This window comes from Sprattus sprattus, assembly GCF_963457725.1.
Source record: "Sprattus sprattus genome assembly, chromosome: 3".
Taxonomy (NCBI): domain Eukaryota; kingdom Metazoa; phylum Chordata; class Actinopteri; order Clupeiformes; family Clupeidae; genus Sprattus; species Sprattus sprattus.
In genome coordinates, this window is record NC_137922.1 from 35827967 (window position 1) to 35842884 (window position 14918).

General features: G+C 43.8%; 1 protein-coding gene across 1 annotated transcript in view; it reads left to right on the top strand.

The window, feature by feature from the left end:
* Nucleotides 1-230: 230 nt before the first annotated feature.
* The window catches only part of pcdh15b (protocadherin-related 15b), a gene marked incomplete at both ends in the record, with an annotated part of 193723 nt that continues 179035 nt past the window's right edge, over nt 231-14918 (top strand). The window contains one exon of the mRNA XM_080835675.1: nt 231-321. Coding sequence (XP_080691801.1) covers nt 231-321 — 91 coding nt within the window. The remainder of the gene's footprint in view (nt 322-14918) is intronic.

Here is a 14918-nt window from a genome sequence, read left to right on the forward strand (position 1 = left end):
TTCGCTTAACGTTAATTGATTCCCACAAATGACCACTAACCATGTTTAGAGTGCATACAGACATGCACCATTTCCTGCTAAACCAACCAATCAAGTCTAGAGAAAAAAAACATGGTTGAAAGAAAAAAAGAAAGAAAAGGCTGATAAGAGTGCCCACTCATCTTGTCTGCATCTATCTCTGCTTCTCCCTCTCTCTCCAGGTTGGCACACAGCAGTAACATCTGAGGAAAATGCGCCAGAGGCCTTGGCTCTTCAAATGGCTGGGTATAGGCATAGGGACTCTATTGCTCACCGCCTGTACTTGGTCTCAAGACACAGATGGTACGTACCACCCAAAAGCACATACATTTGTTTTGAATTCTATTCCGAGCAATTATTTATTTCATTTTATGATTTGTGCATTATAAATATGAGCTATTACAAGTTTTTTTTTATCCGGCTGTGTATTCCCGTATAGCTGATTCATTGTGTGATCTGTAATATACAGCAATATATTTTATTTTGAATGGGGTTCCCCTTTTCCAAAGAAACTATATGAAAGGTCTCGAGGGCATGGCAGATGAAGAAAAAGAACAGGAACTGATAGTTTTGGTGTTTGGAACCAAATCTGTTATGTGGTGATATGCTAAATTTCAAGTTTAATTCCCAAACTGGCTGGCTTTGATATAGATATTGGTCACTTAAAGGACCAATATGTAAAAAACTATTGTACTAAATCATAAAATGACCATGATATGTCATCAGAGATTATGGAAACCGCCAGTATATTCTCCTTATAAAAGTTTTGTTCAGTATGGAAAATCTTTTAGTTTTTCGGCCTATGTGATTCCGGCCACTGCCTATTTCTCCAGTACCTTTTGTGACCCCCTGGGTTGCCAGATCGAATACAGCGTGCAACCGCCATGGAAGTAAGCAAACTAACTGGACCTACAGAGATAATGTTTGATTCTACCCAACCAAAAATGCATCAGCATCCTTCTTAAAAGCTGCACGACCAGAGACGTGGTTAAATGCGGATAAATATTGGAGATGCATTTGAAGGGGAGACTGCTAAGAGCCCATTAGGATGATAAGACAGACGGAGAATTGGCTTATTTTCTCATGAACAGGTAAGTTTGAGCTTCAGCTAAGGTTAGCTAACCTTGACTAATTTATGGTATTTGTGCAGCTGGGTTATCAAGGCAGTGACTGTGTCCTGCCTCGGCAACAAGCAGTGTGACGATAATATAGCCTACGACAAAACCTGCAACTTTGACCCTAAATGGACTCAAATTTACAAACGCGATCACACTACTTTTTGAATGAATACTAACGTCCAAATAGAGGAACGTTGAGTAGAGTAGAGTCACATGCCCATCCCTAGCTTCTAGCTGTTCATCTATCTTTTCGAATAGATAGAGGAGTTCAATTAATGGATGTGGTCAAATTTCGCCAGCGATTGACACTCTCTCCTCTCTCTGTCCTTCTTCCTCTGGCTCTTCCTCTTTGTACCCTGTGTCTTGGATCAGGACTAAACCTCTCAAGTCTCATTTTATCCGTGAGGCTCAGGGATTTTCAGCATTTCTCATGTCGTGACAAAATCCCATGGATTTTCACTCTTAATATCATAGAACTGCTGAGCAGTGCGAGACTTCACTATGTCTGTGTAGCAGTTTTAGGCTACTAGTCAATGGAGTGTCAATACTCAGCATCACTGAACAACAACAATGAGGTAAACAAAAAATGCCTTGAGATATGTCGAAATGCCTCGCAAATGTAACAATATGCTTGCAAGTGTTGTCTTGTATGTGTGAGCATTGAGGATGGCTCATGGATTTCAATGACTGACCTCATGGATTTCAGTCCTATTAATGTGTGCAGGACCAGCACTCTGTCTTCTCTCGGTTGCTCTTCCTCTAGATCCTATGCTTCTTGTACCACTAAGATCTGCATTTTCTCCTCCTCCTCCTCCTCATCCTCCTCCTCCTCCTCCATGTCTCTCTGCTCCTCTCTCTAGTTCATCCTCTCTGCCCTTTGCCTCTTGTATCAGTGGCAACTGACCAGCCCTCACTAGCTTAATAAAGATCTGCATCATGCTGCAACAGGGAAGGACAGTAGGCTACTACTCTGAAATTAATGTAATTCGTTTTCTGTTAAATTGATCAATATGTAATTATCATGGGGGCCTGGAAAGAACCAACCACAAAGTGCATAGCCAGCCATGCATCTAGCTGACAGAGTATACAAAAAAATCATATATGCTGGTGTATAATATGAAAACAATTAAAACACTGCAAATGTATACATTAGCTGATGTACTTAGGGCTCAGATACACATACGCGTCTTTTTTCAGGCAGAAACGCTTCAGTAACGCCTTGGCAAAGTGCGGCGGCCAAAACAGAAGCGGTGCACTTCCCTGCCTTGCGCTGGAAAGTTGAGAATAGTTCAACTTTTGAGCGCACCTAAAAAACGCTTCAAAGACGCAATGCGTGGTGGAGAAGGGGCGCACGCTTTAAACGCGCCGTACCATAGGAATCAATGCATTTGCTCGCGTCCCGTTTTTACAAAAACGCGTATGTGTATCTGAGCCCTTATAGTGTAGGACTTGTCGTCTCTTGCTTTTGTCAAATTTGAACATTGAGCTTGTCTTGCGCTTGTTCGTGTAGGTTCAGTGTCCTCAACCTGGCAACCCGCATGAGGTTTGAATCTGGGGAGGAGGGGGAGGGGAGAGACAACGCTCCATTATTTTGAATTTGGAATGCAGTGGCAATTTAAAACACTTGGTTTCCAGTAGAGATGCACCGATTGCAAAATTCTTGGCCGATACCGATTTCCGGTTTTTAAGGAGGTCTGACCTGCCAAAACCTTTTTTTCCGATACCGATTTTCTAAGAAATAATTATAATCATATAATAGACACCATATTTGTTTGGCTTGAGTACCCTTCTCCCAGACAACATTGTGCTTATATAACTGCAATTAAAACCACAACTAGTGGTAGGCTATATGCTATCATAACTCCTCTTTTCAAGAATAAAACATCACAAATAAGAAATAGAGTGAGAGCTTCAACAGTGCCTCCTGAGCAGATTTATTTTGAACACTGACATTCAGTCCAGTTTACAGGTCAATAACTAGGATAAAACTAAAATAAATACAAACAAAAGATAGAGTGCACTATTGATAGTTTTCAGCTGACGTCAGAATGACCAGCTGGCGGGCAAGAAAGACGTTCCACAGCTGTTTAACACGGGAGTTAATACAGGAACCACCCACCTTTCAAGCTCTTTTAATATAAGTTAGTAAAATGCCAGACAGTTGTTGCTCGGTGGGCTGTTTAAATCGGCGAGGAGACAAGCCCAGGATTAGTTTTTATCGCATTTAAAACCCGCTACCGCTCCTGCCAGCTGATCAAAAAAATGTTTATTTCGCCGTGGCTGCCAGCTGATTGTAGACGCCTTCTGCGTCAACTTTTCTCGGACACACAGTAAAGTAGCCTTACTTTTGGAGCTGGAAATAAAAGCAGTCACCCTGTTCTGGTCGCCTAATTTATCAGAATAACTACCTAAAATGGGAATAAATCAAGTAATAAAGACAAGAAACAAAGCATCAAAACGATTCAAAGTGGATTACCCAGCTGCTGATCTACCTAAGTACCTAAGCAAGCAAGTAGGCTAGGCTAGTGTATTTTGTCATTCAACTAGTAATACTACAATGTCAGTAGAAAATATATGGGAAGATCATTTAAGTTGTCATTCGCCAGACAAGCTTTTCGTAGCCTACTTAAACCAGGGAATTGTGTCAAAAAATAAAGAACATCGTTGGGTAGGCTAACGGCTGCTAGCTTACAGCAGGTACCTCGCTAGCTGGTACCTAGTTATTAAATGGCACGATCTTTGCGCTGATTATGAAGATGGTTTTTAGTTTTCACCTTCCGAACGACATCATTGTGAACCCAACCACTTCTGAAAATTAAATAACTATCTGTGCTTTTGTAGGCTTTCAGTTTTTGAGATGTGTCTGTGGACGGATTTCCTATTAGATAGATGTAAATATCTCCACACTGGAGCTCAGACAGGGACTTCGGGGAGGTTAACGAAATACAAATGTCAGGACAGCTGCAGTAAATGTATGACAAGTTCCTAATTTGTTTTCCCCTCTGAATATTTCTGTCTGGCTATAGTGGTATAGTCTGTGGTTGATGGCAATCGTAGTTGAGTAGGCACTGCTCGAAGTTTTGAGAGAGCCCTAACACGGACGCTACCAGGGCTGGACTGGCAATCTGGCATACCGGGCGTTTTCCCGGTGGGCCGAGGTGCAATATGGGCCGAGAGTCCCGAAAGTAGTTCATGAGCGGCCCTATTGACACTGGGCTGGCCCAATCACATCCCCTGGGCTGACCCAACACCAACCCCTTTCGGTTTGGACCTGCCTACATAATGCATTAGGACGGGAAACAAACTCAGTGTGGCCCATGGCCTTGACATGCTTGACAAGCGCATGCTAGTCTGCGGCCCATTGGCTGTCTTCTTTAGTGACAAGGGGCTCGTCCAATCATATCACCAAACACCTTCTACCTTTGGCTTGGGCGGTGCACAGAAACGCACGTTTCGTTAGAATCCTCCAGTCCAAAATGGAGAGAAAGCGAAAAGAGGGTGCGGAGAAACTGCGAGATAAGAAGAGGCTTGCTTTTCAAGCCTACACTGCCAAATGTGCCAAAATATCGGAAATGTTTGCCACGGCAGGGCCATCATCAGGTACCGTGGATGAAAGTGATAGGCCTACTGGTGGCGACAGCCAGGGAGATACGATACAACGACCTACGGTAAGCTTACTGATCATGAATTCAAACGTCTCTAAAATATGTTTGACTTAGGACCTATGTTCTATGGCCAAGTTCGTTTGCATTGTAAATACAAGACAAGTCTGTAGCTGTTGCTAGCCCTCAGCCTACTCTACTCTGAAACAGCCAGCCGTTAGCCTACACTCTATGTTGTGTGTTTGAGTGGTGGGCAAGCCCCTTAGCCTATTGGTGCGCGGTGCCATGTCAATGTTCCGAAAGCCCAGTATTCCCAAACCCTATGAAAATATGCCAATTTGTCCAGATAGCGAATTATGATAGCCCGTTATACGCTCCAGTTTGCCCCCCGAAGTTCAGGGGCGTGGTACAAACGTTAGTGCCACCTCATCAAGCGCGTTTCCTACAGGAGGAAATAGACTCCCTTCTAGGAAAGGGAGCAATACAGTCTGTACCTCTCGTAGACGAGAACAGGGGGTTCTTCAGTCGCTATTTCCTGGTTCCAAAAAAGGACGGAAAATATCGACCGATCTTAAACCTCCGTATTCTGAACAAAGCTTTAAAGTGTATGATGTATATTGTATTGTATTGTATTGAATTTAGATTAATTAAGACCACCACCTTAACACACAAACTCTTGTTGAACTCATAAAGTAGTAGGTTCAGTGACGTGCGGTGAGACAGCTGTCTTCTGTAGCTTCTGCGAGCCCATGAATCAATGTTTCGTTGGAATCATGATGTATACAGCAATGCTATTTTCTAATTGGCAGGGCATATGATTCTAGACTTCGCTGAAGCGACTGAAACGGTGAATTTTGATCACATTCAGCGAAAGTTAACAGGTAAAACGGGAGAAAAATAGGGCGTCTTTAGGCCGTCCTGCCTAAAAGTAGGGCGTCCCATTTCTTCTTATTTTTTTGTAGACGATAGGGCAGACGCCCTGCTAGCTAAAAGCCTGGTTGGTGTGTAGACATTCGAGAGACCAAAGGGTGTGTTATCGAATTAAGTGGGCCGGTCTGGTTCAAAATGCCCGGGCCGATTTTTTTGTCCCAGTCCAGCCCTGGACGCTACACATGTCTTATTTTTGACTTGCAAGCATTACAAACAGCGTGTTTTGGGTCGTCCTGGAACACAGTGAAATAAGTCCAAATCAGCGACATGTTTTCTTCCGGAGTCTTGCTAGTTTTTAGCTGTTTTGCTCATAGACATGTATAGATAGACGCCGCCTCCACTGCTTCAGCCCGTTGCCTCGGCGAAACGCGTCGCCGCCATTTTGGGAAAGGAGCGCTCTGCCGTCAGAGGTCTGTCAGACGTGTCAAACAAGCGCAAATTGCCAGGAGCTGCGGTATATCTGGATAAAAATCACGATAACCTTTTACATTTCGCAATCAATTTCATGGAGTATTCAAGGGTTTATCACTTCCAACCCCAAGGGCTTTTTTTTACTCTGTTAGGTAGTTTGCCATGCCTGATATACATTTGTACAATTTGACATAATATACAATCATGCTCTTAACATTTTCAGATCTATGCAGTGCAATTGACACAATATATAATTGTGAAATAACTGTGTATTGCCAATTGCACTGTTCAAGGTTTCTTAATGCACATACTTGAAAAGGAACTATTAAACTATGAAAAACACACTGACTGCCAGTTTCTCACTATTTGATGTATGCTCTTTCTCTTAATGATGGTCAATACGTAGTAACTAAAGAAGCACTATTTCGATAGTTTATAGATCTTCTCAGTATTTTCAAAATGCACGAGCTTTGCAAGAAAAGTGAGCGTTTATCATAGACCAACGCACATGTATGACTGGCGATTAAACTAGCGAGATTCAAAGTAACGTAGAGGCAAATCTTTTTCACACACTTCACGTAGAGCATAAACCCTTGAATACTCCATGGAATTGGTTGCGAAATGTAAAAGGTTATCATGATTTTTATCCAGATTAACCGCAGCTCCTGGCAACTTGAGCTTGTTTGACACGTCTGACAGACCTCTGACGGCAGAGAGCTCCTTTCCCAAAATGGCGGCGACGCGTTTCGCCGAGAAGCAGTGGAGGCGGCGTCTACCTATACATGTCTATGGTTTTGCTCTGGGCGCCTTGAGCTGCTACGCACCGCGCATGCGGGTCAGTTTGATCGGCCGAAAACCGGAAATTACGACAGTGACCGGCAGGTCACCGATTGTGGCCGGTTGGATATAAAACCGGCTTTTTTAATCGGCGGCCGATTGATCGGTGCATCTCTAGTTTCCAGGCTACATATTGCTCCTTTAATGTCTTCTGTGCCTCCTGTACTTACCTGTGGCATAAGCAGAGCTATAACAGCGTTAACAGGAATAACCCCCTTGGGCGGGGGAGGTAGATTGATTAGGACCGTAAAAGCCTCTGCCTAATGTGTGATACTAGCATCCTGTGGACTAAGGGTAGGTGTTGAAGGGCCTGATGGTGGCAATAAGACCACCAATCACCTATTACTGTAAGTGTGTTGTGTCTCCTCAGGTATGGGAAAGTTTCCACTGCAGTTGCAGGGCCTTGGTTGAGTTTATACCTGCCACAGACGGTTAAGGTCTCTGTAGGTGTGTTTCTGCAGTTGTCTGAAAGGGCCACCCTTTTCAGACCACTGTGGAGGCATTGAATGGAGTCTCTGAAAACGCATGCAGGGTCATAGAAACGAAAAAAATAAATCTTCAGTTTTTAAGAAACTGGCCTTGGTGCCCTCTATTTTTCAGAAATCACCCAGCTATAAGCGCAGATCAAAAATTCAATTTGAGACTTTTCTCTTATGTCTTTGTCCCTGAAGCTAGCCGCCACCTGAAAATCCTCCCGTTAAAAGGAATCCAATGAATTTATATGGGCGACATTTCACTTGACTCCATGGTGAGTGAACCATATGTTTCTATGAGTTAGTGAAGTCAAGGGTAGGAGAGCATTTGCGTTTGACCTGGGTCTTAATGGAGTAAAATATTCTGCAGTGTTCTGGAATTAATGTGTTGATGCCCTCCCCTCCAACTTGGAAACTTTTCTAAATGAGTCATCAGAGAGATAAAATATTGTGTTGGAGTGGGGGGAATGTCTACTGTGTGCTTATTCGGATGTGATTTATTGGATTCTAAAGCGCTAATGTGGGACACCATAATGAACTGTGGTCACCTTGCCCAATGTTAATTCCTCCTCTATTCAAAGAACGGCTATCTCCCCAAGGCTAGGGAGCTTGTCTCTTTTCTCCTCACCTTAATGTAGAAATGCTGATCCATTATCGATGCATGTTGCCTGTGTTACCGCAGAAGGCTTTGTAAATGTGACGCAGTTTACGATGCTGAAGTGTTTCTGCATCAGAGAGTCAATATGTAATTTCATCAAGGGAATATCGGATGGAAGCCATCCTAATATTTGGTTAATGCAGTATTGATCTGTGTGGAGTGTTTAATGGCCATCTCATTTACATATCGTGGATGAAATATGTGTCTGAATTCTTCTCCACTATTTGCTATATGAACTTGCATATTGTTGTTGTAAAGTAAGTTCGGTTAATTTGGGAAAAAGGCACGTAGAACAGTGTTATACAGTATAGAATTGTAATTTATTAGTAGTTGGTTCTTCAATTCAAGCAAATAATTCACTGCTCCTTCATACAAGTTAATGAATTCAGCTAGACCTTTGCAGAATTACTCATTGGCACTAGGCCACTACATAGTTTGATTGAAAGGGCCTGTGTTGTATAATTCTCCCATATTTCCTTGCCAGAGGTCATAAGGCAAAGCCTTTGCCAAAGGAGGAGCATGATCTGAGAGAGTTTTATGTGCCCATGTCTGTCCATTCTCTTTACTCTCTCTATCTTTCTGTCTCTATCACTCCCTCTATCTACTCTACCTCTTTCTGTCTGTCTCTCTCTCCTTCCGTCCTCTTATTCGTCTTGAGTGATCTGTCCATCTATGATTGCCTTTCTTTTTCTTGACCCTCCTCTCCGTTATGTCTCTCACTTTCCCCGTCGCCTTTCCTTCTTATCTTTCCCTGTCCCTGTCAGGACATCAAAAATGTATTTCTGATACTTTCTCTTGCACGCACACGCACAGGCACAGGCACAAGCACAGGCACAGGCACAGGCACAGGCACAGGCACAGGCACAGGCACAGGCACAGGCACAGGCACACGCACATGCACAGGCACACGCACACGCACACACACACACACACACACACTCTCTCTTTCCATATCTCTCACGTACACACACAAATCCTCTATCCTTTTCACACACACACTCCATCTATCTCCTCCTCTTCCTCTCTCTCAGACACATTTGAACATTCTACCTCTCCTGCTCTCTCACCCCCCACCACCTCCCCTCCCCATCCCCGTCTGCTGTTCAGTAGTTCTGCTTGTGCATAATTGCTTGAAAGAGATCCCCCCTGTTCCATTATGCATGGTTCTCACGGGGGACTGGGTCCGCTCAGGCAGGGGAGCACTGGGCTGAAACTCCAGCCTCGACTCTGACTCTGACTCACTGTCTGTGTCTCTGTCTGCTGGGGTGCTTGAGCTTCCTTAGCATAACAGTGGGTTTAATCTGAACGGGTAGAGCAGCTTGGCGTGTGAGTGGCTGTGTGATTGTGGAGGTTTGTATGTGGTGCATTTATTTATCTATCTATCTATCTGTGTGTGTGTGATGTGTTTTTTGTGTGTGTGTGCATGCATGTGTCTGTGTGTGCTCATAAATGTGCGTGTGTGTGTGTGTGGGGGGGGGGGGGTGTATGTGTGGGGGGGGGGGGGGGGGGGGGGGCAGGACGCTTGGTTGTGTATCAGTGTTGTCAGTGTGTGTGATAAGAGAGGTGTGTAGCAAATGTCCTCTTGACAGTTGACCACAGAACTCTTGATGCCCAGCATGTTTAAACAGGTCTCACTGCTACTGCTGTGCACACAGTCATATAGCGTGATCGAATCACACACACACACAAACATATACAGACACACGCACGCACGCACGCACGCACGCACGCACACACACACACACACACACACACACACAGCCAAACAGTAGCAGGTCAGTCACCATGTCAGCTGAGGACAAGTTGGTGATATACAAACATATACAGACGCACACACATATACACACACACACACACACACACACACACACACAGCCAAACACAGCCAAACAGTAGCAGGTCAGTCACCATGTCAGCTGAGGACAAGTTGGAGATTTATACCATGGGACTCTCTCATTCATCTTTCATCAGCCTGCCTGATAGCTAAACATGCAAAGGCGTTATCATCCCTTCCCTGCCTGCTTGTTTCTATGTGTGTGTGTGTGTGTGTGTGTGTGTGTGTGTGTGTGTGTGTGTGTGTGTGTGTGTGTTGGCTATGAATGACTACACAACATCGATGTCAGCCCAAGGCATCTGAATGTGAAACATTGAATTGCCCCACACTCAGGAGCTATCTTCCTACCCAGTTGGACAAACACAGATGCAAACACATGTAGGCTACCTTATTTTTATCTGCCTAGGAACACAGTCATGGATATACACACACTCTCAAACACATATATGTACACAAGAAAGCTATACATGCAAGGTACTCTGTTCCTATCTGCCCAGGAACAGACGCACGCACGCACACACGCACACACACACACAACCACACACACACAACCACAAACACACACATCCAGATGACAGGCTGTCTGGCGGCCCATACTGGCAGGAGGTCTCTGTGGTCTGCGGCTGCCATTGGGCTGCTGGGTCTCCTGTCCCCTTCAGGCCTAGAGCCACTGAAGCCACCCAGCTTATTCGAACATGCTCACACACACACACACGCACACACACACAAACACAGCACACAGCCACACACACACACACACACTCTCTCTTTCTTTTGCTGCTCCTTGTTCTCTCTCTGTGTGTCTGCCAGCTTTGGCGGCTGTGCCCCAATCTGCTGAAGGCTGCCTGGGGCCATCCCCCATGTTTTCCTCGTGCCACTCTAAAAAAAGAACCCCATCTCCCTCTACCCATCTACCCTAGTCACCAGCTCCATCTCTCATACCATCTCTCCACTCCTCTTCCACGCAGTCTTTTTGCAATGGTGACTGACTTGGAGACACTGATAAAGTTAGAGTTCTGTGGGTTTCTTTTTAGGTTGGAGAATACATGCTGCATTATTAGAGTAGTCGGACGTTCATTATGTTACAGACGAGCTCCTGCTGCTGCTGCGGCCGTTGCAATATTATCTTCTTACTGGAGAGCCACTTGTAAGTCACCCTGCTATGCTAATAGCCACCATACGTGAGAGTCATTTGGAAGCAGCCAGCTGGAATCTCTTGTTTAATTCTGCAACCTTTAGTTTCAAATGATGGAGGCAGTGGTATAGTTACCATCTAGTGTAGCGTTTTAGTCTTAGCGAAAGAAGATAATTTATGACACTATATTATCCTGAATACTTAAACTAGTACTAGAAGTAAGATGCACCATATAGCTTAGAGCAGGGGTTCCCAACCTTTTCGACTCCGAGGTCCAATTTTTCGTATTTGTTACAGGTCGGGCCCAACAGACACCCCGCTTATTTTAGCGAATCTATATTCCATTAGGCTAATTGAATCTATAATCCATTAATTCTAATTAATGCGCGATTTTTATGTGTCACAAAAAGCACCAGCACCTGCCACAGGTGGAAATGTCGTGGATTGTGGGTTGGCGACCATCTAACCTGGGGCTGCTTTCTGTCGGGTGCTTTGCATTAAGGTGATAACTTTAAATACAAATGCTACATGCAACTTTAGATTTGTCGATTGTTCCGTCATTTTTGCTTCTTAAACAGAAACTTCCCGCCCAACAATCACTCCTCTTCATCTTTCACTACCGTCTCGCTCTCTCCTGTTAAACTGACTGCAGGCACGCGGCGGTTTCGTGTCACTGGTCAACTCACACCAGAAGTAATGAAGTTGCGTTAACTGCACATTACTGTTAACTTAATCTCGGCCACAATAATCTTCTAGATTTACACGTTAACTTTTACATCCCTAATTAATGTTGTTCTCAATTAAAAATCAGATCTTCGTGGAAAATTTGTGGAAAAAAAAAAAATCTGAAACATTTTCGTGGTCCAATGGATAGTGCTCCCCCGCCCACCAATGGGCTGCGGCCCATGGGTTCGGAAACCCTGGTTTAGAGCTGATAGCTTTAGCATAGCCTATATGTTTGGGCCCTGACCATTTCTTTAGCCTGAGATTTAGGGATCACTTCATGTCTTTCTTGTCTGTGTGATAAGAGATGGTTGCCATTTAGTATATTAAATTGGATAAATTGCAGAAAAACTTCAGGATTAAAGCTTCCTTTTAACAGGAGGATTTGATTCATTTTTGGTTAAAACGACAACAAGTACAGGCCTTTCAGGCTGTCAACCATCCACTATAAAGAAAAGTTACGATGTCTATAATCGTGTCTGCCTATAAAAATCCACTCCAAACTTATAAAGTAATTGATAACAAGTCAAAATGGAGGCATATCATTCTGTGCTGGTTTGCTCTGAGGCTGGCAGTGCTGAGGCATACTCCTGCTGCCTGGCTGTAGGTCCGATGGCCATGGGGCTGGACTGGGAGAAGGCCCATTGATGGCTATTGATTTGCAGGGCGATTACTCTACCTGGCACAGGTCCATACCAGTGTCTCCAGAGCAGTTTAAGTCTGACTAGGGCAGAGGGATTTTGTGTGTGTGTGTGTGTGTGTGTCTGTGTGTTTGAGACTCGGGCAGGGAAATAGGGAAATTCACAATCCCTCAGTTTCTGAGTGCCTGGGTGTGTACAATGTCACATGTATACAGCCCACAGATGTGTCTTTTTGTGCCTACACTTGCACACTCTCTGCTAGCTTATACTGGGTGACTGTGTGATGTCAGGTGTGTGTGTGTGCAATGTCAGGTGTTTGTGTGTGTGATATCAGGTGTGTGTGTTTGTGTGTGTGCGTGAGTGTGCGTGTGTGCGCGTGTGTGTGTGTGCGTGTGTGTGTGCGTGCGTGTGTGTGTGTGTGTGTGTGTGTGTGTGTGTGTGTGTGTGTGTGTGTGTGTGTGTGTGTGTGTGTGTGTGTGTGTGTGTGTGTGTGTGTGTGTGTGTGAATGTATTTGGCTACCACAGAGCTGGCTTGTACGATGTGTGTCCGTGTACTCTGTGCCACTGACCAGGGTGGGAAATTTACATATTTTTTAGGGGGCAATTTTTGAATCTTTGTTCAAAATAATAAACACACTTATTTAGGCTTAAAGCAGCAATACGGAATTCTGTTCCAAAAGTAGTACGCTAACTACCTAAAAGGCATGCAAAAACCTTGTAACCACCACCAACAGCCCAGCTGACACTGATAGATGCTTGCCAACACACTAACTGGTGTCTTTTTGCAGTATACCAGGCATGTCATGCATGTGAAAGCTTTTCTTCCATTTTTGCAGGGTGTTCCAGCCCGTTACACAGAACTACGTAGGGCATATCTTGGATGGCTAGTGGGAAAGACACAGGTCTTGATCTGTCCTTCACATGACCATATGCAATCAAAATTAATTAGAGGATGGTACCAAAACTAGTTGCCTATAAAACCATACCTCAAAAAGTGTCAAATTGTTGCATAGTGTTACTTTAAAGTATATGAACAATTGTCATCAAATGGCAATACTAAGACTATTAGGCATTAGTCTACAAATTCAAAGTGTTTTCTTAGATTTTTTGAACAAAAACCAAACAGACAACGTAAATTAGACAATCATATTCACGTTTATTTTTATTTCTTTGTGGTTATGAGTTGTTATTACTACATTTCATAATACAACTATTAACAATCGTTTTTTTCTTTCATTTTTTATAATAATAACACATTATATTTATGGATTTTTGTGTTACCTTTAATCATGTTGTACCTACCATAGAAGGCCTACAGGAAATACAGTTAAAGGGATAGTTCGGGATTTTTGACATGAATCTGTATGGCCTCCCCGATCACCAGTGTCATGCAATCACGCTGACTTACCCCCGGCAGCGTCCTGTTAGCAGAGTTCTCGTCCAGTTTTGGTCTAGAAGATACCGCAAACTCACAGCTAGGGCCTAGTTTTCATCGTTTTCCTGTGATTGACGTTTCTCTCAGGCAACTTTGGCGAATCAACTTTCGCGAATCAAACAGGTAGGCCCTAGCTGTGAGTTTGCGGTATCGCGCGTACTGAAAATAGGGCCAAGTGATAACGAGGTGTGACTTTTTCCACTACAATCTTTTTGGGATGCAAATATATCACTCTTTTGAAAACATAATGTTTTGGGAAGAGAAACGTTTTATTTTGCTGGGTCTAGCAAACCTGCCGGACTACTTTCTGCTTGACCAAAACTGGACGAGAACTCTGCTCACAGGACGCTGCCGGGGGTAAGTCAGCGTGATTGCATGACACTGGTGATCGGGGAGGCCATACAGATTCATGTAAAAAATCCCGAACCATCCCTTTCAGACTAGTAAGCTAGCTTGTAAGCAAGCCCTTGTAGCTTACGCACTATCAGAGATAGCTAACGTTAGCTAACTAACATTAAACTAGCTTAACCAAACTAAATAATTTCTAAAAGTATTATTACCAGTTATCATTCACCGTAGGCAATGGCGTGTTGCTTGGCGCCTGGTAATGAAAGGCCGTGTATTTCTGTATGTTTTCGCTCCCCTTGATGAAGTCAGCAGAAAAATTTGCCTGTGCTGGATTGATGACGACTTGGGCAACTCGTTGTCCACAAGTCCGACATGCCTTGAAAAAAAAATCAGGTCTTTTTCTCGTTGTCGTCGTCGTCATCCTCCACCCCAGGCCAATCTAACTTAAATTTATTGACAGTCGCTGGGTGTGTGAATTTTATCTTTTAGAACCTGAGATGGTGACAGAGACTGTGCTGATCCTCATTTCTCCTCACTCTCGCAGTCACAGGTCTGATTAGGAAGCGTTCCAAATATATTTTGTTAGAACGTTTGGTTCTTCACGCAACAATCAGTCAAGGCAAAAATCAAAACATTTAACGGCAACTGACCGGGTCATATAGGCTACGATGTTTGACAAGTTCATTAAATTATTATTACACAATATTATGGGGGCATTTTTTGCCCCTCTCCTAGTAATTTTAGGGGCAAAACTA